General features: G+C 42.1%; 1 protein-coding gene across 5 annotated transcripts; it reads right to left on the bottom strand.

Annotated features, from left to right (window-relative positions):
* On the bottom strand, positions 1–24,960 carry LOC120747029. Of its 5 annotated transcripts, none has more exons than XM_040052595.1 (5): positions 9,787–10,050; positions 1,687–1,728; positions 1,329–1,598; positions 998–1,237; positions 1–93 (listed from the first exon to the last, which is right to left on the bottom strand). In XM_040052595.1, the coding sequence occupies exons 1-5, from the start codon at positions 9,821–9,823 to the stop codon at positions 38–40; spliced, it is 645 nt and encodes a 214-aa protein (XP_039908529.1). In that variant the 5' UTR covers positions 9,824–10,050; the 3' UTR covers positions 1–37. The 5 variants fall into 5 exon arrangements, 4 of the variants coding, with proteins under 4 accessions (XP_039908529.1, XP_039908528.1, XP_039908530.1 ...); XM_040052594.1 differs by having other exon boundaries at positions 998–1,240; positions 9,787–10,019; XR_005699029.1 differs by lacking the exons at positions 1–93; positions 998–1,237; positions 1,329–1,598; positions 1,687–1,728; positions 9,787–10,050 and adding exons at positions 16,367–16,572; positions 16,679–16,919; positions 23,189–23,425; positions 23,514–24,706.
* Positions 24,961–25,347: the final 387 nt, after the last annotated feature.

The following is a 25,347-nucleotide window of genomic DNA, read 5'->3' as shown; positions in this document are numbered from 1 at the left end:
GGGGGCTTTGAAGGTACTGGGAGCATGAGTGGTTGTTTTAGGGGTAGTAGGAGGAGGAGCTTTTTACATTAGGAGGAGGATCTGCGGGAGGATCTGCAGGAACAATGACAAAGATGGTTCAGTCAGTTTATTATCTGGTCAGCTCATCAGTTCCAGTAGTCTCTGGAAGCTTCCTCACTGATAGACAGAGCTGTCTGAATTCTTGAAAGACTAAAGAAAGGATCTTCAGGTTACACTGAGGATACACTGAGACTATCTGTCATGAAAGTCTTTATTTATGGTCTTTATCAGGCACAGGATGAAGAGGAGTGCAGTGACGGTCTGGGCGTACCCATCTTCTTCTCTCATCCCAAGACCGCAGACAGAAATCAGCATTAAAGAATAAATGAGTTAGATCAGGATCAACTGCAGGCGACTGGATCGAGGGATTCTGCCTATCCTGAGTCCTCTCCTGTACTCCCCTCACACAGACACGACTGCTAGCCGACCTACAATACCAATGGACAGGTGTGTGAACTGTGGTGGGCCCGATCAGCAGAGGAGATGGTCTCATTCCAAACTGACTCCCTGTATCTTTCACCAGCAGCTATAAGATGTGCTTTTCTCTGCGGTTAAACCTTAGTGACTCACATTTGTGTGATTCATTCAAATATTCTCCTCTTGAAAGAGAAACATGGGCCTGAAAAGAAACTAATGTTCACATCTGTCAGTCACAACCTGACACTGAGTCTCTTTAGTGAATCCAGCAGAGTTTTAAAGTCAAATAGAGGTTTTGTGCCACCACAGTGAAGATGGACTTCTTTGTTCCTTCTTTAATATTCCAACCTTTGTAATGATGGGATAATTTTCTCTGGCTGCTCTGTTTATGTGACCTGAATACATTAAGAGAACATGTATCGATAAAGTAACATATAACCTACCACCTTTCATTGATCTGTTTGACATTTCTACTAAAGTCCAGGAAGAGAGGTTGAATAAGAAAGATCATTGCACTGACCTCTGACTGTAAGTCTGAATTCAGGAGACTTCTTATCAACACCAGCTGAGCACGAGTAGAGACCTTCATCAGACTTCTGAACATTAATGAGAATCCACTTTCCTTCAGGATCAAATCCAATCCTTTCAACACTTTTATAGAAATCTGAGTTCCCCTGTTTACCATCTCTGGATTGACAGAGCAGAGTCACATTACTTCCTGTCCACACAGGAGATGAAGGGATGTCCAGGATCAGGGAACCTGCTGACCAACAGAGACACAAACAGAGTGATACAGAGACAGACTTCCACCAACACACAGAGTCATACAGACACAGCTGGAACATCTGTACCTGAAACAATGATGTTGACTTCATCACTACGCTGTCCAGATGAGCTTTCACAGAAGTAAGCTCCATCAGTGGCTTTGTCCAACATGAGTTGACACTGAGAATTTTTAAGAACAAATCCTGCAGCTGCTCCACACATCTCAGTGCGTCCTCCTCTGGTCCTCTTCACTGTCCATCCATCAACTGTTTTTCCATTATCATCATCACAAGTCAGAACTGATAGACCACTACCAGTGAAGAACGTTGTTGAATTTGGCGCTACACTCAGAGAGACTGAAGGGCAGACAGATACACAGACAGACTAAATGGATTTGTGTTCTTGTTGGAGTCTCACTGATGGTTTTCACTTCCATCGACTCACCTGCAGAAACAGTCAGTGCAGAGAGATGCAGCACACACACACCTGCAACAGGAGGACAGAGGTCACTGAAGGTCAGAGAAAGTGTGAGGGTGTACTACGGGGTTGGCCAACTCAGGCCTCGAGGGCCGGTGTCCTGCAGGTTTTAGACATGTCCTTGATCTAACACAGCTGATTTAAATGGCTAAGTAACTTCCTCAAGATGTCTTGAAGTTCTCCAGAGGCCTGGTAATGAACTAATCATCTGATTCAGGTGTGTTTACCCAGGGTGAGATATAAAACCTGCAGGCTCTCGAGACCTGGAGTTTGACACTCCTGGTGTACGAGCTTCATTCTCTTATAGGGTGTGCAAAAAACTGTGTATAAATAATGCATGATTTATCAACAGAGGGGGGCATTACCAAAGTACAGATACTTTGTTACTGTGCTTAAGTGGTAAAAGTGGGCGGGGCAATAAGTCACAGTACTTCAGCATCTAGCTAGCCCTGCTGAAGAGGAGCGAGCATAAAGGGAGTAACGGTTTATTATAAGTCAGGTCATTTCAAATGCAGTGTTTCTATGAGCACAACAAACATCAGCAAACACACAAACTGTTTGTGTGCAGTTTGTCTCACAGTGTGTTACAATTAATGGTCCAGCTGCTGTATTTCAAAGAGAGGAAAGAAAGAGAGCTAACTTCACTCAGAGATGGAGAAAGATAAGAAGATAAGAAAGAAGGACATGAGAGGACGTAGAGAGCTTAGATTTAAAGAGAAGGACTGCTTAGTGTGATGTCATGAACTGGAAGTTTAAAGAAGTCAGGATTTGAATCATCTGTATGTAGGGCTTCTACGATTAGCTGACTAGTCACGATTACGTCGACTATCAAAATCGTCGACTAATTTAATAGTCGACACGTCGTTTGAAGCTTTGTAAGATCACAAAAGACGCAGGAATAAGTAGCAGGATTTAAGAGTGTAATAACGGACTGAAACAGAAGATGGCAGCACTGCATGTACAAGGATGCCAGCTGCCATTAAACCCCGGAGAAGAAGAAGCTGTGTCCCAGTTGCCAACAATGGTGGCAGCTAGTTAGTTCTACTACTTTTATTATTCTTTCTGGGTCACAAAATAAATGTTTAACAGGCGAGAATGTAGCTGTGTAAACCTCAAATAGCTGCTCAGTTTATCAGGACACCACATATTTTCAAAAGCGCTCCGACGTTTTCGGAGACGTCTGTTACCCACTAGCTCGATAGCTAGCCGGGGGCGAGGCTAACTAGCGCCCGTGAGAACACCGGACTCCCGGCAAATCGTTTTCAAACCCACCGCCGTCTTTCGCTACTCAGGTTAAACATGATACATAAGTCACTTAGATAACTTAAAACATTTTTTCAGTATTTTATTTGTTCCTGAGTAAATCGGTTTGGCTGAGATTAAAGTTATATAGTTTTAACACAGCTGAATAAACGTCAAGCAGACAGCTGATTATCAGAAGTGTGAGATGCTTGAGAATCCATCCATCCATTCGCTTCCGCTTATCCTTTTCAGGGTTGCGGCGGTGCTGGAGCCTATCCCAGCTGTCATAGGGCGAGAGGCGGGGTACACCCTGGACAGGTCGCAAGTCTGTCGCAGGGCCAACACACAGGGACAGACAATCATTCGCACTCACATTCAGTCACACATTCACACCTAGTGACAATTTGGATTATCCAATTAACCTATCCCCACAAGCTGCATGTCTTTGGATGGTGGGAGGAAGCCGGAGTACCCGGAGGGAACCCACGCCAACACGGGGAGAACATGCAAACTCCACACAGAAAGACCCCGGCCTGATGGTGGAATTGAACTCAGGACCTTCTTGCTGTGCAGCAACAGTGCTAACCACCGTGCCACCGTGCTGCCATGCTCGAGAATGTCCTGTTATATTTTATTGTCATGAACCGAAGTTCAGCGCACAAGCTGGACCCAGAAGCAGAGTCAACACACACAGGAGTATGAGAAAAGAAACTTTATTTTAACTGAAGGTGTCCCGGAGGGTAGAAGGAAAACATGCGTGAAACTAGAGAAACCAAGGGACCGGGAGGTGAGTCGCGCAGGAACGCCGAAAACGGGACTGTGGGAGGCTCCAACAGAAAAAGGAAAAGAATTATTGGGGTGCGGGGAAATAGCAGCATACGTGGGGGGAAGAGTATGAGTCTTATGATGACAGCGGGGCCGTGGGAGCCGGAGGGAGGGGTGAGGGTTTACGGGGGAGCTCCAGGAAAGTCGAGGTGGCGAGTACCGAAGGCGATCCAAATTCCAGACGGGCAGGTGGCTCAAAAAAACATGCCGAGTTGTTTTCTGAGTGCACAGGACAGAATTAGCGCTAGTTCAGACAGATGAGTTTTCACAATCGCTTTCCCGCAGGTGTACGTTACCGCTGTGAGACGACTATGGACTGGCGTGGAGCAGCAGGCTGGGCTGGATCAAATAGTCCACCTGATGATCGCCTGGGATGGGGTGCAGGTGTGGAGTTAACAGCCATGCCCGTGGGCGTGAGCATCTCATCAGCTCCTCGGACGCCGGGCCGCGGACCATGACATTTAGATAGCAAGGAGCAGACGGCCGACTTTATTAAACTTCACCGAAACAATCTGCAAATTTAATTTAAATTCAATAAACTGTCATCTTGTCTTTATTTTTAGATAGCACATATCTTAATCACTTAAAGCTCTAAGCTAATGATAGTTATATTAGAGCAGATGCTGCTGGTGCACGTTGTACGTCCAATGGATGCATGATATGATTAGTCTAACTATGTCTGTGAAGGTTCTCAGTCATCCAGGTCATCGTAGTCAAAGGAGCTTGCAAAGAAAAGCGTCTGGACTTCTTTAAGTTACTTGAAGACGTTTTGAGATCCCTTCCCAGACGCCTTAACGCCCACTCACATCCTGGGCCATCTGATCTCAGGAATTCGCATGATAAGGTGGGGCCAGGTTTCACAATGAACACACCCGAAACTCTGGCTGATTGGGGCCCACACCCAGTTTCACACCTTGGCTCAGGCGATCATCAGGGGGTCCTTTTGTCCCTCTGTGGGGGGTCACTCCCACTAGGTTTATATCTGGGACTCTCCACCATTTGACCTTAGAACTGAAGAAGCTTCTCGGATGAGAGGTGAAACGTCTTCAAGCAACTTAAAGAAGTCCAGACGCTTTTCTTTGCAAGCTCCTTAGATTAGTCTAACTAATCTTCCGATTAGTGACTAGTCGACTATCAAAATAATCGTTTGTGGCAGCCCTATCTGTATGTGATGTACTTTCATATTGTGAAATGTCTTGCAAAACAAAGTAAGGTATACTTATTTCATGTTCTTCCATTAATACATGAAAATCCTGGGTAGTTTTTTTGTGCAGGATAAACAGGTTAGCTTGCAGCACTGTGGTGAATTATTTAGAATGTCTTGAGCCAGTGAGGGTCGGAGGTCACTGAACAAACTGCTCTCTATCATGCACAACCATCACAGTCCTCACTGCTGAGGCAGCAGAGCTTCCTCATCCCTCAGACAGATTCAACCCAGCTGCCATGAAGAACATAAAATTCTTCCTGTGTCAGTCTGAACTTTACTGCTTTTAATTAATTTCATTTTTACATTCGTTTTTTATTATTATTTTAGCTCTGTTATTTGTAGACTGATGCTGCTGTAACACAAATATTTCATTTGTGGGATCAATAAAGTATCTTTCTATCCATCTGCAGTGACTGTGGTGTTCATGAGCGTCACTAAGGTAAATGTATTAGATAAGGGTCTTAGCAAAAATACTTTTTCAGTTGGATAAATAAGAATGAGCCAGTTGCACTGTGAAAATTAAGTCTGAAGATAACAATATTATTACTATTCCCACAGCTATCTACCAGGATATTCTCTGTCATTGATGCAGTGCTGAGCGGGCCTGGCTAGCTGAACCTGCTTGCTTGTTTGCCTAGCGCTGTTGGGTCATGTGACAGGAAAACATCAAAGTACAAGACGGGAGAAAAGGGAACCGGCCCTGGCTGTGACACTTGAAAGAAGCAGCAGCCAGGCTGCCTCTGATGAAACCTCATCAGTGCATACAGGAGAGAAACAGAAACTGAAGCACCGATCTCATTACACTTGTACTGATCCTGGATTGATCTGCCCACCACTACATCTGCTGATCTTCTAGTGATCTTAGGGTTGCCCCAGATGCCAAACCTCACATTAGCACTTTGGCTGTTCTCATTTTTCTGATTGGTTGTGCACGCAAAGTCAAAATCAAAGATTATATATAACAGATTCAAGCTGATTATAATGAGAATTTGGATGGAATAACATCCAATTCAATTTTATTTATATAGCACCAAATCACAACATAAGTCGCCTCAAGGTGCTTCATAGATACAGAGAAAAACCCAACAATCATATAACCCCCTATGAGCAGCACTTTGGCAACAGTGGGAAGGAAAAACTCCCTTTTAACAGGAAGAAACCTCCAGCAGAACCAGGCTCAGGGAGGGGCGGGGCCATGTGCTGTGATTGGTTGGAGTGAGAGAAGGAAGACAGGATAAAGACATGCTGTGGAAGAGAGACAGAGGTTAATAACAGATATGATTCAATGCAGAGAGGTCTGTTAACACATAGTGAGTGAGAAAGGTGACTGGAAAAGAAAAACTCAATGCATCATGGGAATCCCCCGGCAGCCTAGATCTATTGCAGCATAACTAAGGGAGGATCCAGGGTCACCTGGTCCAGGTGCGTAACTATTTTTAAATCCCGGTAGCACTGCAACCACGTGAGCTAGCGCAATCATTTTTTTGCATAGGGAACCAGAGGAGTTGTACTTACATCTTATGCCATCAGCTTGTCCTCGGTCACGGTTTCCTTCCACATATATCTTTGCAAAAACTGCATAAAAAGCACTTGAAGCAACAAAAACATAATATTCCAGAAACACGCTTCGCCGATCCGATCAGCTGTTTGTAACACTTCCTAGTCCATCAGCACGAACTATCACATGACCGCATGACCTGCCCGAAACCAGAAGTGACGTCATTTTCGCGGAAATGTAGTTTTTTTTTTTTACCATCGAGGCCTCATGAGCCTATACTGGTGTTTTTAAAAGTTATCTTTGATTTTATGACTTTCTGTGTCGTTTCTGGGATGCTTAGGACTCATATTGCACTGCTGGAAATAGTTTATTTTGATGCATATGCTGCTTTTTTGCAAATTTGCACTATAATATTTATTTTCGTTTTTCCTGCAGTGTATAGAAATTGGTGTATTTCAAAAATAAAACTATGAAGACACTCAAAATAAATTTCCTGTGGTGGGAAACTAGTTTGTGCAACTTTTTTGTATTTACAGTTTTGAGGGATAAGCCTCTTAAATTTCTCTAACTACAAATATATGTTAAAAAAACAAAAACGATTTTCAATTTTTTTGTAGTTTATTGCACTGTTTGGCAATTCATGTAATTACTATGCACTTAATGCAGACATATTATTAAAATTTAGGCTATAATGGTTGTATTGATGTATAGCAACTTGAAATGCTCCCAAAAATGGCTCCACAGCAGGTAAAAATATAATATAAGCTCTGGTGGACTTGGTTCTATGGTAGGGTTGAGACCTTGTATGTGAGGAGCAGGATTTTGTAGTAGTGATGTGCGCTACCACTGATTTCCTTTCCAAGTAATATTCAGGGTGGTATCGACGATACTGATCCGATACCGATACTTTGTACAAAAATGTATTTTATTTATTATATCTCAAATTATAGGTTCATAATGATTACAGGACATCAGATTATTTGTTCTTATCACTTAATAATGCAGAATTCATCATGTAGAAATAAAAAAACTGAAGTTGTGGCTATTGGAACACGTTGCCTGCCTGCAGCACTAAAGGACTCCATGAGAGACTCTCACCCTAGCAGCACCTGTCCATCTCATCCTCTTCAGTTTGCCTCAACATACGCTCGTCATATTCTGTGATATGATTTACTCTGAGGTGTTTGACAAGGTTAGTGGTGTTGCCACAACACCTCACTTTTTTGCCACATGTATCGCAAACCACGTCTCAGCTGTTTGTGGAGGTAAAACAAGTCCGCACATGACTCCAATTACGCTCAGCCACTGTTGTGAGTGCGCACGCCAAGGGGCTGCAACATGTTTATACAGCCGTATTTCGCACATGACTTTGAAAGGCGGAAGAGGAAGTAGTTCCTTCGAATGTAGACAATCCGAACGATATAGTTTCTTTCCACTGTGTTCCTGTTAATGATAAACTACAAATTTACTCTAAATGACTAAATTATCGATATTTTAATGTGAGAATTGATTCTAGAACATAAATGACTAGTATCGGAGGAATCGATATTTCAGGATCGATCTGCACATCACTACCAAAAAACCCCCCTGAAATGTACGCTGCCTTTCGGTCTGGTTACTACCCTTTATGTCAGAACCGGTGCAATAATGGTACCGAATACCGGTACCCATCCCTAGTAATAAAGTAACTAATTACTCTTGAAAAAAATAATCTGTAAAGACTGCCAAGAGAAGTCCTGCCATTAATTAATTCTTCGATCTTAAATATGATCAACCTATCTCTAATGATCGGCTATGTACCACAGGCCTTCAAGCTGGCTGTAGTTAAACCTTTACTCAAAAAGCATCTCTAGACACAGCAGTCTTAGCTAATTATAGGCCAATCTCCAACCTTCCTTTCATATCAAACATCCTTGAAAGAGTAGTTGTCAAACAGCTAACAGATCATCTGTGGAGGAATGGTTTATTGGAAGAGTTTCAGTCAGGTTTCAGAGCTCAGCACAGAAACAGTGAAGGTTACTAATGATCTTATCTGATAGTGGACTCATGTCAGTGTTTTGAACAGGTTATAAAACAACAGTGTAAGAACAGTTTCATGGTGTAAGATGCCAGTTTTGACAAGTACAGACTAGTGGAGAGTCGTCTGGATTATCAGTGTAACGGTCTCATCCTTCTCTTTCTCTTTCTGTGTCCTTTTCATTAGAACCTGTCAATCCCACCCCCGCATCACCCTGACTCGTATCATGAACAGGCTTGTGTCCACATGAACGTGCAGACTTTCCCCTTTGAAAAACAAAACATTTTTTTTAATATAAAATACACCAAATCAATCTCCAGCACCGTCAGATGGAGGTGCTGGTCAATGAAGCCTCTAAACAGTAAGTCAAAATAGAAATAAATAGAAATAAAGGCACACAGCTCTGATGCATAAAGACTTGTGAGCACAGAAACAGGGTTTATGAAAACCTTCTCTCAGGAAGAAGTTTTTCCAAACAATACTGAAGTTAATGCACACACACTCCTTTCACACATGTGCCTCACAATCGTTACAAAACAACCAGAAGTATATAGTTATTTGTCCCCTCATGTTTGACCTCTCATCCATTTAATTTTCTTTTAGTCTTAAATTAAACAAACAACATATGAACCAAAGTAAGTTTTTCATATGAAAAAGACAGAATGTGTAAATCTGCAGATTCACAAGTTATGAAAACAAACAAACAAACAAAACAGAAAAGAACTACAACACCATTTACAGCAACATCACCGTCCTGCATTAACCCTGTTTTCTTCATTCTTATAATTATTTGAAATAAGTTTTTTATATTTTATTTTCAACTGCTTTATGTTTTAATTTCTTTTATTTCTTCTGTTAGATTTTTAAAGTTGTTCTAGCACTTTGTATTTAAATTCCATTTCCCTCTTAAGTTATACCCACCTTCTCTTTCTATGAACCATTTACAGATTTCTTTTAGAAGCAATTTATTTCTTACCTTATACATTATTTGCGCTGTTTTAAGCTTCACCAAGTCTTGGAATTTAATAGCTTGCATTTTGACAAAGAGTACATTTGTATGGTCCCTGTACCCCACTTTATTTATTAATCTAATGGCCCCTTTCTGTATTATAGTTATTGTTTGTGTGTTACTTTTGCATGTGTTTGCACAGCAAGCAGACAGAAGCTGAACACACATCCTGACACCCTGCCAGCATCTGTGTGTAAAGGAGACACACACACTGAAAAAGCAGCTCCTTCAGAGTGTGTGCTGGATCAGAGGTTGGAAATTCTTCTTACCGTGCAGCAGGATCACAGACAGCAGCCTCATTTTCATCCTCACAGTCCCGTTACAGAGCTCCTCACTGCCTCCGACCTCACCCTCCTCTCAGGAGACTCTCAACAGGAAGCTGTAGCACTCTGACAGGAGGCACCGCCACAATAAAAGCTGTCCTAGACAAACACCTGTGCCAGTCGCTTCCTGTTCATGTGTTTCAGACACGTACAAGTTAACCAGTATCCAGCATCAGGCTCAGACAGCACAGGCCTCCCAGCCACAGCAAACACTGGATTAGTCTTCATGTTTTGTTTCTGTTGTTGTAATACTGTATTCACCTTACAATATGGCACAATATAAATAAAACTGGAGTGAAAATGACTGGACAAGTTTACAGTGATGTGATCAAAGTCATCCAACATGAGCCGTGATTAAATTTTACTGGAAGAAAGTGAAGAGAGAAACAAAGAGCTTTGATTGGACAGTTGAGTCGGAACTCAAACTGGGAGAGGTCAACATCAGCAGTGTTGGTTAATTTCAAAAAGTAATTAGTTATTGTCAGGTTTTGTATTGTTGATCGTCATTTATGCTTAGAAATATCTACTTATATATGCTCAGAGTTTTATAATTAGTTGTAGATTGGTAGAGGTTTGATCCTTAATAGTCTGCAAACTTTGTGTGCACACCTACATCCTGGGAGCATGAGAGAGGTCGTACCTTGTCTTATTGTTTTATGGCAGGATAAACGTGGCTGTATCTGTTTTAGGCTAAGTGCCTTTGGTTTAGATGAACTGCTGGACTTCCAGACCAGCAGGTTTAGGGAAGTCTTTATGGGGTCAAAGGTGCTCTTTGTTTGTATGTACACGTCGTATGTTAATGAACCTATGCATATTCATGTAACCTCAATAAAAGAGCAGTGTTACGGGGGAGCGGACGAGAGCAACTGGGGTCAAGCGAAGGAACGGCGTCTGTCCGGTTCTCTCCCGTGCACGAGGAACATGAAGAGCTTTGCCTACTTGTGTCTTGCTTGCTGTGTAATTATATTGTCTTCAACGTTCCAGCGAATAGGTTCAAGCTACAAACCTATCAACAACGATCCCGTGCCAAGGAGCACTCAGCCACACTGTTAAGTAGCTCCCCAACAAGGCTTGATCAGGTCTGAATTTACTGTTATTTTTTTTCATTTTGACATACTGTATTAACACAATTGATCTAAAATCCAAACTCTCAGTAGAAAAAGTTTTATTTTTTACTGTAACAACCACAAACATGTTTAACGAATCATTTTCAGAACTTAAAATAAAAAATATAAATTGTACATTTTAAAAACCTGTGCACGAGTTTTGCAAATAGCAAATCCATTTGCAGCTATTTGCATAAAAATGCAGCTTTTCTTTTAATGATTTACTATTTACAGAACAATCAGGTGTTCTGCATCAAATAAGCTCCACACAAATTATTTGTGCGACTTCAAAAAATAATTTCTAGCCGCTATAAGACAAAGAAGAACATGACAAGCTTCATCCTGTAATGAAAGCTGCTGTGTGCAGCCATGCACACTCACATAAACTGGGCTTAAACTCAAAATGCAGCTTGATTTGCTGACCGCGATAAGAGCCGCTACAAAACATTACAAAACTTAACTGATGACAGAAAACTGGGTCCAGATTAAGGAACGTAAAGCTAAGAACGTGTCTTTATCAACACGACCTTTCATTAATGCAACGTCGGTCAAAAACCCAACAATAGAAAGTACTCTCAAGGTGTGGACAACAATTATCTGTTTCAAAGACAGTACCAGTGAGAGGCAATCGGAAGAATTCCAGACTTCTGTGTGAGTCAGTGGCTTTAGTAGGTGGGACAATGCAGGCCTTTGGAACTTAAAATCAGATGAGAAAATAGGAAATTATTCACATACTTTTTGGGATTGTCCATTAATCCAATGATTCAGGATAAGAATCAAAGAAGAAACAGACAAGTTATGTCTCCACTAAATCCAATCAGATCTCTTTTAGGAGTTATACCTAGAGAGACGTATAGTCCAGTCAAAAACTATATTCTAATGATACTCCTATTGATAGCTAAGAGAGTGATAGCAAGCTTGCAACTGAAACTGGACATCTGCCAACAGAGGTGGAGCTGTGTGACCAGATACCCCAGTTACTGGACCAGAATCCTGGAACGCTGCATTAACCTTGTAAAGACTGTTATCAGCTATAAAGTAACTACTGTACTGAAACACATCACTACAGAAATGGCTACTGCAGGGACAGTTCTCTGTTCAGGTGACCTTGAATTCATCTTAATCATCTGCGTGACCAGCCAACAGCTCTGGACAGAGGCTTCAAGCTGATGCAGTCTGGTATCTGTAAGAAACCACAGCAGACAGGTAAACACAACACCTGGATCATCCTCCTGACTGAGGTCACCTGCATGTTATGATCAGCATGTAGAAAGTGACCTGAAACAGAAACTGATCACCTGAGCCAAGACACCAACCGCTCACAGAGGACGAGCTGCAGCATGTTAGTGTCACACAGGGACATGGAGTTGCTTGTGGTTCTGGAAAAGAGATGAATAAAGTAGATCATAACAAACAGAAAGAAACAACAACTTAGCCTCAGCTTATGAAGCAAAGCGTGACTGCCAGCACCAGACATGCTAACACCTGCAGAAACCTTAAAACATTGTTTCAAATAAAAAAAAACATGTTAACGTTTTCCACTAGAATTTTTGAGTTAAGCCAACTTCTGGCAGAATAGCATTAATTCAAAGCAATATTTTTGATTATGGTGAAGTAGCTTTTTTGGCCACAATTAAAAACATTCTTAAGTAAAATTAACTTAATAATTTTCGACTAGAACACAAGAATTTAAGTTCATCCAACGTGAATTTTATGCATAGTGAAATTACTTTTTGGCCACAAAAAAACCCACATTCTGAGTAACATGAACTTAATAATTGTCAACAAATACACAAGAATTTAAGTTGATCCAAGATTATATTTATGTATGAAGTAGTAACTTTTTGATCAAAACAAAACACATTTATGTTGGTCAAATATGATATTTTGGTTACAGTGTAGTAATTTTTTGGTCCTACAGGAGATTCTATAAGGGCATTTACCTGTTTCCCAGCAGGCTAAGTCGCTCCAAAATACAACCTTGATCATTTGGCTGTGTCTTATAACCATGACTACCGCGTGGGCAGGCTCATGCATGGTGGTGCCTGCCCACAAAGAAGTCAAGGTTCTAAGACCTTAGAAACTTGTCGATCACTTTTTTCCCCAAACGAAGGTCAGCCTTAACATGCGCTGTGTGTGCTCTTGTGTCATGACCTTCAGAAAAAGAAATGGATGTTGTGTGTATTTGTTTGAATGCGGCAGATGTGATGCCAAATACCTGGACATCAGCTAAGGGACGCGTACCTGGTGCTCAGAAAGAATAGAAATTCAGACAGATGTATTCAAATGAGTTAGACCCATTTAATTACAATAACAAACATCACAATTCTTTAACGTGTGTGCGAAGTGCAAGATTTGTGGGCTTCAGTTTCCTAGAACACAAATTGCCCGCTGAAACTTAAGGAACTGTGTATTAAAATTGTAATACAACCTATTACTTGAATCCTCTTTTTTTTTTTTTACTTTAACATTTGACAGTGAATCAAAACAAAAGATGACAGGCTGCTATACATTAAATGCACTAATTTAAACATAAAATGAGCAAAGCTTCTTTCATTCAACTTTGTCAGCACTCTTACAAAGTATTCTTGATTCTCTTCTATATTTGACTTTTCACCCTCAAGATTAAGGCCAGCTAAAGAGGGCATTACACAAACTTTAAAACACACCAGTACCCTCAGAACACAGGTCATGGGAGAAATTAAACGCATTCCTTAAAAATGTGCAAATAACAGCATTTAAGACACGGCAAAACATTAACTCAGAAGACTTAAGAACAGCGCTTTAAAATTTAGTAAAACACAATGAAGTAGTGCCAGAAATGCAGGAATAAGGTTTTTGTGAAACTCACTCACGAATGGTCTATCAAGTCTGCTCTAGAAAATACCAAACTTAAGATTCATTACTTTAGAGCTGGCTTTTTGTCCATCAAGCTCAAGGCACAGCTTTTGAAATACCTCAAAGGTAAATTTCAGCTGTTTGGGATAGGTAAGGTTCAGAGCGTAGATTACTCCCATCATCAAAGCACAGGATCTGGCAACATCAATCCTCTCCAGGATCTTGGATCCCTCAACGATGATGGTTGCAGGCCCATCACCAATGATAGCAATCTTCATGATTTGCAGTGCAAGGTCTGCGTTGAGCTCCTCCTCATCCTTGTAGGAGAAATTAAATGTTAGGATGTATAAAATACATAGCTCAAGCACTTCAGGATGACGTGCATAAGGGAATGAACTACTACAGGTAGGAAAATAAGCTAAAACAGGTTGTCTTTTGTGTTTTTCAGTGATTTTACTTTGTCATTCTGTAATTTTTAAAGGCTAAATTAATCCAACGTTTAAAATAAAAAATGTCTTGTTTTTCACAGTTTTGTTTTTCCACTTTGAAAAGAAAATCTAATAAATCATTTTTAAGGGTTATTCCACTTCTAAGTGAAATTTTATCTATTGACATATTGCCACAGTTAGAAAGTGAGAAACAAGCCTTTTGTAGACAGCACACTAATTCTCCTGATCTGGAAGCAATCCATTTGCTTTAGCAGAGCATAAACAATGGAAGGGAATAGCAGGTGCTAGCATGTTGTGTGCAAAAGTGATTAAAATGACTCGGTAATGAAAACAAATATTTCTTGGGAGCTCAGTAATCACGTTCACGGCAAATGAAAAGTGCAAAAGTAACACGGAAGATTTGCAGAAGCTGATTTAGACTTTACGACAAACACTGCTGTAAACATCCACTGCATGGTGCATGGATATAACACAACAGTTGAAAAAGCCTCCAGCTTCCATAAACAAACACACACAGCCACTACTATACAAGCATAGTAAGTATTTAATGTTTCATCAGCTTAGTGGAGGTTGCAAATTGACAGATTTTGCAAGGGCAATCCATACTTCATGATTCTGAATTACTCAATTTAAGCTTACTTGTTAAAGCTTACTTCAGAAGGTCCCTTGGTAGGGGAGACCGGGGATAGTTGTAACATTTTTGACATTTCTGTCTGTAAATTGGAGCTCTTTTAAGGTAGTGGATTCAAAATGTAACCAAAGTATTTACATGTCTCTGCTATTAAATAGTGCAGCTATTTTCTCTGCAGCACAATTACCCATTGCATGGTATGGTCTCAAACATCCATCCATCCATTCGCTTCCGCTTATCCTTTTCAGGGTCGTGGGGGGTGCTGGAGCCTATCCCAGCTGTCATAGGGCGAGAGGCGGGGTACACCCTGGACAGGTCGCCAGTCTGTCGCAGGGCCAACACACAGGGACAGACAACCATTCGCGCTCACACTCACTCGCACATTCACACCTAGTGACAATTTGGATTATCCAATTAACCTATCCCCACAAGCTGCATGTCTTTGGACGGTGGGAGGAAGCCGGAGTACCTGGAGGGAACCCACGCAGACACGGGGAGAACATGCAAACTCCACACAGAAAGACCCCGGCCTGATGGTGGAATTGAACTCAGGACCTTCTTGCTGTGCAGCAACAGTGCTAACCACCGTGCCACCGTGAGGAAGATGAGGAAATCTGTTTCTTGCACCCATCCTGATTTATTTCCACCACCAGTACTTCCTACTGGTCCATCTCTGACACAGTGGTCTGCATAATGTATGTGTGGGAACACAAACAGTGGAGGAATTGTGTTGCCAATGGCATTAACCACATATACAAATGCGACCAGTGAACCTGCTGTGAAAGATATATATATATATATATATATATATATATATATATATATATATATATATATATATACACATATACACATATACACACACAATAACAGCAGCTGTACAATACAGGCAGACAACTCACACTACAGTTATGATTCCAGGCCTCTAGTTTAAACTTGTGAATTTAGGGCATTTTAAAATGAAAACATCATCAAAGTCAAAGGAAATGATCTTAGCGGGTATCACATTTACAATATGTTATGTTTTTTATTCAGTCCTCCTCACTGCCCATCATCAACATGACTCAGAGACACTGAAGAAAGCTAGCACCCTCCAGGAAGTAAACCAGATCGAAAGACGTCATATTTTACCTTTAAAACATTTAACAGTCAACATGATGGTGAGCTGAGGCACTGTGGGCGAGTGGCTGGCTTAACATTCATTTAACAGTCTTAATCACATATCATCCCACTGATGAGCAGGAACATCTACTAGTGTGCGTTTTTTCTACTGACTGCAACCCTGACATTGTGCTGTGCCCTTCTCCATAAGTCAGGGTTCCTTTGAACAAAGACTTGGACATGAATATGTCTGTGGTGAGAGACTTTAATGGTTTATGATTACGAAACAGAAACAGCGTAATACACACAGTCACAGTTGTCATGTCTGAAAATACAAGTCATTGCAGAGCTGCAAGAAAACCTTTAAACGTCCCAAAATATTTTACTTAAAAGCATTTTGAAAAAAAACCCCCACAAAGTGCTGCATAATAAGACCAAACATGTAAAATCCCAGGCCGACAGTAAAAGATACAACAGCAAAGACACACCCCCTGCTTTTATACTGGTTACTGGAGCTTCAGGGTGGACCAATGATGTCACAGAACAGCAGCCAATCAGAGACAGTAGGATGAAGGTCCTCCATAAGGCAGAGTGCGTCCTCACTTTCCTGTTCAGAGACAAACATCAGTGATTTCAGCTCAGATCTGGTGACCTTTGACCTTCCCTAACACACACATGTATGTGCTCTGTGACTCAGCCGACACACGTCTTACCTTTTAGCTTCCTCCAAAGGAGTAGAACTAATACCAGAACCAGGCACGGACAAAATCGCCATAGGTTAGGGACCAGGTGTAGTCGACTCGACCTCTTCATCTTCCTCTATTGATTTACTGTTAGCAGGAGGGGTTTTTTTCTTGGTAGTTTGGGGGCTTGAAGTACTGGGAGCATGAGTGGTTGTTTTAGGGGTAGTAGGAGGAGGAGCTTTTACATTAGGAGGAGGATCTGTGGGAGGATCTGCAGGAACAATGACAAAGATGGTTCAGTCAGTTTATTATCTGGTCAGCTCATCAGTTCCAGTAGTCTCTGGAAGCTTCCTCACTGATAGACAGAGCTGTCTGAATTCTTGAAAGACTAAAGAAAGGATCTTCAGGTTACACTGAGGATAAACTGAGACTATCTGTCATGAAAGTCTTTATTTATGGACTTTATCAGGCACAGGATGGAGAGGAGTGCAGTGACGGTCTGGGCGTACCCATCTTCTTCTCTCATCCCAAGACCGCAGACAGAAATCAGCATTAAAGAATAAACGAGTTAGATCAGGATCAACTGCAGACGATTGGATTGAGGGATTCTGCCTATCCTGAGTCCTCTCCTATACTGTACTCACACACATGACTGCAAGCCGACCTACAATACCAATGGACAGGTGTGTCAACTGTGGTGGCGATCAGCAGAGGAGATGGTCTCATTCCAAACAGACTCCCTGCATCTTTCACAGCAGCTATAAGATGTTCTTTTGGTAAATGGCCTGCATTTGTATAGCGCTTTTCTAGTCCATAGGACCCCAAAGCGCTTTACACTACATTCAGTCATTCACCCATTCACACACACATTCACACACTGGCGATAGCAAGCTACATTGTAGCCACAACTGCCCTGGGGCGCACTGACAGAGGCGCGGTTGTTTCAGTGCAATTTACAGTAAGGTGTAGACTTAAAACCTTAGTGACTCACATTTGCTTCGCTTTAGTGTAAAAGCGAAGCTCTCAATTTACCGGTCGATCTACGTCCCTACCCTCACCTATGGCCACGAGCTGTGGGTAGTGACCGAAAGAACGAGATCGCGGATACAAGCGGCAGAAATGAGCTTCCTCCGAAGGGTGGCTGGCCTCTCCCTTAGAGATAGGGTGAGAAGTTCGGCCATCCGGGAGGGGCTCAGAGTAGAGCCGCTGCTGCTCCACATCGACAAAGGAGTTGATGCTGACAAAGGAGTTGATAGTGGACTTCCGGAGGTGCAGAGAAGCACACACCCCCATCACCATCAACGGCGCTGCTGTGGAGAGAGTGAGCAGCTTCCGGTTCCTTGGAGTACATCTGGCTGAGGATCTTACGTGGTCAGTACACACAAACAAAACAGTGAAGAAGGCGCAGCTGCGCCTCTTCTTTCTCAGGAGACTGAAAAGATTCGGCATGAGCCCCCGCATCCTCAGGACCTTCTATCACTGTGCCATTGAGAGCATCCTCACTGGATGCATCACCACCTGGTTTGGCAACAGCACCGCCTACAACCGCAAAGCTCTCCAGCGAGTAGTGCGGTGCTCTGAACGGATAACTGGAGGTGAGCTTCCCTCCCTCCAAGACATCTACAGGAAGCGGTGCCTGAGGAAAGCGGGGAGGATCATCAAGGACTCCAGTCAAGGCAAGGCAAGGCAAGTTTATTTGTATAGCACAATTCAACAACAAGGTGATTCAAAGTGCTTTACAGAGACATTAGAAACAAAAACAAATAAAAAGCATGATTTAAAATTGATTAAAACAAGCAAATAAACGAACTAACTAATTAACAAACAAACAAAACAGTATATAAAATCAAAACCGATAAAATCAGAACAGTAGATAAAGTCAGTAGTTAAATGTAAGTTTTGAAATTTAAGCTTAAAGTGTGGATTTGGTGCTTTATTCAAATGCAGCTGAGAACAGGTGAGTCTTCAACCTGGATTTAAATAAACTGAGTGTTTCAGCTGATCTGAGGCTTTCTGGGAGTTTGTTCCAGATATAAGGAGCATAAAAGCTGAATGCAGCTTCTCCGTGTCTGGTTCTGACTCTGGGAACTGATAAAAGACCGGATCCAGATGACCTGAGGGATCTGGAAGGTTCATACTGGGTCAGGAGGTCATTGATGTATTTTGGTCCTAAACCATTCAGAGCTTTATAGACCAGCATCAGAACTTTAAAGTCTATCCTCTGACGGACAGGCAGCCAGTGTAAAGACCTCAGAGCTGGACTGATGTGGTCCACTTTTTTGGTCTTAGTGAGGACTCGAGCAGCAGAGTTCTGAATGAGCTGTAGTTGTCTGACTGATTTTTTAGGTAGACCTGTAAAGATGCTGTTACAGTAATCAAGCCTACTAAAGATGAATGCATGGACTAGTTTTTCCAGGTCCTGTTGAGACATCAGATCTTTTATCCTTGAAATATTCTTGAGGTGATAGTAAGCTGACTTTGTTATTGTCTTAATGTGTTTTTCTAAGTTTAGGTCTGCATCCATCAGTACACCCAAATTTCTCGCCTGGTTTGTGGTTTTTAGATGTATAGATTGAAGTTCTCTGGTGACCTGTAATCGTTTTTCTTTGGCGCCAAAGACTATTACCTCAGTTTTGTTTTTGTTTAGCTGGAGAAAATTGTGGCACAACCAGTCATTGATTTCCTCAATGCATTTACCAAGAGCCTGTACAGGGCCTCGGTCTCCTGGTGACATTGTGATATATATTTGTGTGTCATCTGCATAGCTGTGATAGTTTATTTTGTTGTTGTTTATAATCTGTGCCAGTGGGAGCATGTAGATGTTAAACAGAAGGGGTCCCAAGATGGAACCTTGGGGAACTCCACATGTGATACTTGTCTGCTCAGATCTGAAGTTACCTGTTGATACAAAGTATTTCCTGTTTTCTAAGTATGTCTTGAACCAGTTTAGTACAGTTCCTGAAAGACCTGCCCAGTTCTCCAGTCGTTTGAGTAATATGTTGTGGTCAACTGTATCAAATGCTGCACTGAGATCCAGTAAAACTAGGACTGACATTTTTCCACTGTCTGTATTCAGACATATGTCATTAAACACTTTGGTCAGAGCGGTTTCAGTGCTGTGGTTCTGTCTAAAACCTGACTGGAAGGCATCGTAGCAATTATTCTGTTTTAAGAAGTAACTGAGCTGTTGAGAAACTGCTTTTTCAATGATCTTACTTAAAAATGGGAGATTTGAGATCGGCCTGTAATTGTTCATTTGTGTCTTGTCAAGATTGTCCTTTTTCAGTATAGGTTTTATTACAGCAGTTTTTAGTGATTCTGGAAACACACCTGATAATAAAGAAAAGTTGACGATCTGTAACAGGTCTGCCTGTTACACCCCCAGCCATAAACTGTTCAGACTGCTTCCATCAGGAAGGAGGTTCTGCAGCATCCGGTCCCGTACCAGCAGACTGAGAGACAGCTTCTTCCATCAGGCCATCAGACTGCTGAACACTTCATAGACACCTCAGCTTCACTACTGGAACTTCAACATTATGCACTACACACTGTACAGTAATGCCACTGTTTTGCACATGTCTCATTCTGTATATTTTTATATATTTTATTATTATTATTATTATTTTTTATTTTTTATTTTTATTTTTTACTATTTAATTTGTAAAAATGTGTACACACACACACACACACACACACACACACACACACACACACACACACACACACACACATATATATTTATTAGTTTCAGGTTGGCCATTCTTGTATTTTGCTCGTTTGTGTTGTTGTGTTTGCACATCTCTGTTGCTTGTGGGGCTCGCACACAAGAATTTCACTCGCATGTGCTGTGCCAGTGTGCCTGCACATGTGATGTGACAATAAAAGTGATTTGATTGATTTGATTTGATTTGATTTTGATTGATTGAAAGGAGCCAGCTGAGGTGGTTCGGGCATCTGACAAGGATGCCCCCTGGGCGCCTCCTGGGTGAGGTGTTCCAGGCATGTCCCACCAGGAGGAGGACCTGGGGAAGACCCAGGACACGCTGGAGAGATTATGGTCGTGTCCAAATTCATGGGCTGCATCCTCCTGAGGACCTGGCCTTCGCGGTCTACGTGGGCCGGGTCCTCAGAAGTTCGGGTAGGCTGGAAGTAAACGGCCGTGAAATTGGACAGTCTAGCCTTCTGATTAGCGTCACCGCTGTCTCGGTGGAGTTTAATAAACTCAGCCGTCTGCTCCTTGCTATCTAAAATATAACAGGACACTGGCATAAATTCTCGACTGTCTCACACTTCTGTTTAATCAGTTTTCTGTTTGACGTTTAGTCAGCTGTGTAAAAACCAAGGAGGAACCCACCCGGGGGATTAATAAAGTTTTATTTTATCTAATCTAATAACTTTAATCTCAGCCAAACCGATTTACTCACGAACAAACAAAACACTGAAAAAAGCCAAACAATAACATTTTTAGGTTGTCTAAGTGACTTATATCTTACGTTTAACCCGAGTAGCGAAAGTCCGCGGTGATCTGAAAATGATGTGCCGGGAGTTGTGCCGTTCTCGGCCGCATCAGTAACCTCGAGCTCCCGGCTGGCTGTCGAGCTGGTGGGTAGCAGACGTCTCCGAAAACGTCGAAGCACTTTTGCAAATATGCGATATCTTGATAAACCGAGCTGATATTTGATGTTTACACAGCTACTTTCTCGCCTGAAAATATGTTAAAAGTTTATTTTCTGACCCAGAAAGATTAGTAGGAGTAATTTTAAAACTTAGTAGCGGCCGCCATTGTTGGAAACTGGAGTTTGGCTGGGCCGCGCTATGAATTCTGGGATATGGTAGGCCACGAAGGATACACCCGACCCATCCTTCAAATTCGGGGAAAAGGAGGACTCGTTTGTCGGCTGCATTCGGAGCAGTATATGAATTTGGACAGCCTTCGGCGCGTCGCTGTGACGTAATCGGTCTACAAATGCGGCCTCAGGAGGATGCAGCTCATGAATTTGGACACGACATATATCTCTCGGCTGGCCTGGGAACGCCTTGGTATTCCCCCGGATAAGCTGGAGGAGGTGGCTGGGGAGAGGGAGGTCTGGGCCTCTTTGCTTAGGCTGCTGCCCCCGCGACCCGGCCCCGGACAAAGCGGATGAAGATGGATGGATGGATGGATGACTCACAGTTGCGTGATTCATTCAAATATTCTCCTCTTGAAAGAGAAACATGGGCCTGAAAAGAAACTAATGTTCACATCTGTCAGTCACAACCTGACACTCAGTCTCTTTAGTAAATCCAGCAGTGTTTTAAAGTCAAATAGAGGTTTTGTGCCACCACAGTGAAGATGGACTTCTTTGTTCCTTCTTTAATATTCCAACCTTTGTAATGATTAGGGATGGGTATCGTTTAGGTTTTATCCAATACCGGTGCCAAATCGGTACTTTTGAAATGGTGCCGGTGCTTAAACGGTGCTCAAACCGGTGCTTAATGAATGGAGAACACAAAATTGGTCCAAAATCCTCCCATGTTTAGCTGTTTTTTTGTAAAAAGATAACAATGTTAGCCTTTTCTGCAGCTATGGGGCATATATGGTATCACTCTTGGCTGGAAGCAGTGCTTAAACAATGGAAAACACACAAACCTTGTCCAAAAACCTCTCATGTTTAGCTGTTTCACTCTTTTTCTTTGGTCATTTTAGCCTTTTTTGCCAGGGTGAAGGGAGTATCTGCCATCAAACAAGAAGACAGCCGCATGTAGCTATGATGATGTTTGCTAGTTCACCTTACATGCATTAATGTAATAACGTGGTTAGCCTACTCAACGTAAATTACACGAACAACATTAAGCTACTCACGCAGAGAAGAACGGCTGCTGCTGCATCATCATCCTCATCATTTCTGCTACACTGGCAGGGCTAGGGGCCAGGACTCTCCTCTTCGGGTTCTTGGGGGATGTTGCTAACTCCGGATCTGATAACAGGCACCACACCCGCAGCAGATGTGCTCAGTGTGAGGTCTTGCAGCAAGCTATCAAATACGGCGCATTTCTCGGCTTTTAAAAAAAACGCTATGCGTCGCCAGGTGTTTCATCGGATTCGAGGTGTTACCTCCTTTGACAGTATCACAGTATCAGCTTAAAGCACTTGTTGCTGCTGAGTTTGCATCTTTAGCCAGACTTTTGACCACTTCGCCTTTTTTAATCTGTAGCTCTACGTACCTGGCCCCGCCTACTATCCTCGGAAACGTAAAATGATTGGCTAGAATCTAAAGTGTATCACAGCTCAGGAAAAAAAAAGCACCGAAATAAAGCACCGAAATGTGCGCTGCTTTTCGTTCTGTTTACTACCATTTATGTCAGAACCGGTGCCATCGGTACCCATCCCTAGTAATGATGGGATAATTTTCTCTGGCTGCTCTGTTTATGTGACCTGAATACATTAAGAGAACATGTATCGATAAAGTAAGATATAACCTACCACCTTTCATTGATCTCTATGACATTTCTACTAAAGTCCAGGAAAACAGGTTGAATAAGAAAGATCATTGCACTGACCTCTGAGTGTCAGCCTGCTTTCATGAGTATGTGGATGATCCTCAGTGGAGCACGAGTAGAGACCTTCATCAGACTTCTGAACATTAGTGAGAGTCAACGTTCCTTCAAGATCAGATCTCATTTTCTCACCAACTTTATATAAAGAAAAGTTCCCCAGATCTTTGAATTGACAGAGCAGGATCTCATTACTTCCTGTCCACACAGGAAATGAAGGGGCCTTCAGGATCCGGGAACCAGCTGACCAACAGAGACACAAACAGAGTGATACAGAGACAGACTTCCACCAACACACCGAGTCATACAGACACAGCTGGAACATCTGTACCTGAAACAATGATGTTGACTTCATCACTACGCTGTCCTGTGCTTTCACAGAAGTAAGCTCCATCAGAGGGTTTACGCAACTTGAGTTGACACAGAGACTTTATAATAACAAGGCCTTCAGCTGCTCCACACCTCTCAGTGAGTGTTCCTCTGGTCCTCTTCACTGTCCATTCATCAACTGTTTTTCCATCACCATCAACACAAGTCAGAATCGCTAGAGCAGCACGATGGAAGAACTGCTTTTGATCTGGAGTTACACTCAGACAGATACACAGACAGAGTAAATGTATTTGTGTTCTTGTTGGAGTCTCACTGATGGTTTTCACTTCCATCAACTCACCTGCAGAAACAGTCAGTGCAGAGAGATGCAGCACACACACACCTGCAACAGGAGGACAGAGGTCACTGAAGGTCAGAGGTCACTGAGGGTCAGAGAAAAAATGTGAGGGTGTACTACAGGGGTGGGGAACTCAGGCCTTGAGACCTATTGTCCTTCGTGAGTTAGATGTGTCCTTGATCTAACACAGCTGATTTAAATGGCTAAGTAACTTCCTCAAGATGTCTTGAAGTTCTGCAGAGGCCTGGTAATGAACTAACCATCTGATTCAGGTGTGTTGACCCAGGGTGGAATCAAAAACCTGCAGGACACCGGCTCTCAGGGCCTGGAGTTTGACACCCCTGGTATATGAGCTTCATTCTCTTATAGTGCCCACAAAAAAACTGCATGAATCCTGCATGATTCATCAACAGAGGTGGGCATTACCAAAGTAAAAATACTTTGTTACTGTGCTCAAGTGGTAAAAGTGGGCGGGGCAATAAGTCACACTACTTCAGCATCTCGCTAGCCCTGCTGAAGAGGAGCAAGCTTAAAGGGAGTAACGGTTTATTATAAGTCAGGTCATTTCAAATGCAGTGTTTCTATGAGCACAACAAACATCAGCAAACACACAAACTGTTTGTGTGCTGTTTGTCTCACAGTGTGTTACAGTTAACGGTCCAGCTGCTGTATTTCAAAGAGAGGAAAGAAAGAGAGCTAACGTCACTCAGAGATGGAGAAAGATAAGAAGATAAGAGAGAAGGACAGGAGAGGAAGAAGAGAGCTTAGATTTAAGGGAAGGACTGCTTAGTGTGATGTCATGAACTGGAAATGTCAACAAGCCATGATTTTAATCACATATTGGACCTGTCTGTGACGATCTTTCATGCTGTCAAACAAAGTAAAGTATACTTAAATCCAGTGTTGGGAAGGTTACTCTTAAAATGTATTCCACTACAGATTAGAAAAATACATGCCCCAAAAATGTATTTTGTAACGTATTCCATTACGTTACTCAATGTGAGTAATGTATTCTGAATACTTTGGATTACTTTATATATTATCATGCGTTTTATGACTACATGAATGTACTATTGCTGTGAGATATATTACTATTACTGAAGGCTACTCGCCATACCAATACAAAATAGATGTTTAAATCTTAATATAAATGAGTAACAGTAGGTGGACATTAGGTTCGGCTGCACTTTTTGCAGCGATCCGGTATAGAAAACTATTCAGCGCGTATATAAAACAGGTGCATGGCTTGAACCGTAAAGGGACCTCTGACTAATTCGTGTCGGGCTGGTAGTCGAAAAATAGCTTTACCTTGTTGAGTGGGTCAATTTTTCTTGCGAGAGACAGAGAGAGGCGTTGAAAGGCTGCTCCAACTGAACTTATTGTTTTCGGAGGAAAACACGAACACGGTGTACAGTCGAGTCTTAATAGCTTACTTACAACTGGGCTCGTCAGGCACTCTTCTTGGCTGCAGTGGTTATTATTATATTTACATGCTTCC

The sequence above is a fragment of the Simochromis diagramma genome, unplaced genomic scaffold (assembly GCF_900408965.1).
Source record: "Simochromis diagramma unplaced genomic scaffold, fSimDia1.1 OVJJ01000414.1, whole genome shotgun sequence".
Lineage (NCBI taxonomy): Eukaryota > Metazoa > Chordata > Actinopteri > Cichliformes > Cichlidae > Simochromis > Simochromis diagramma.
This window is presented reverse-complemented; position numbering and strand designations above follow the sequence as displayed.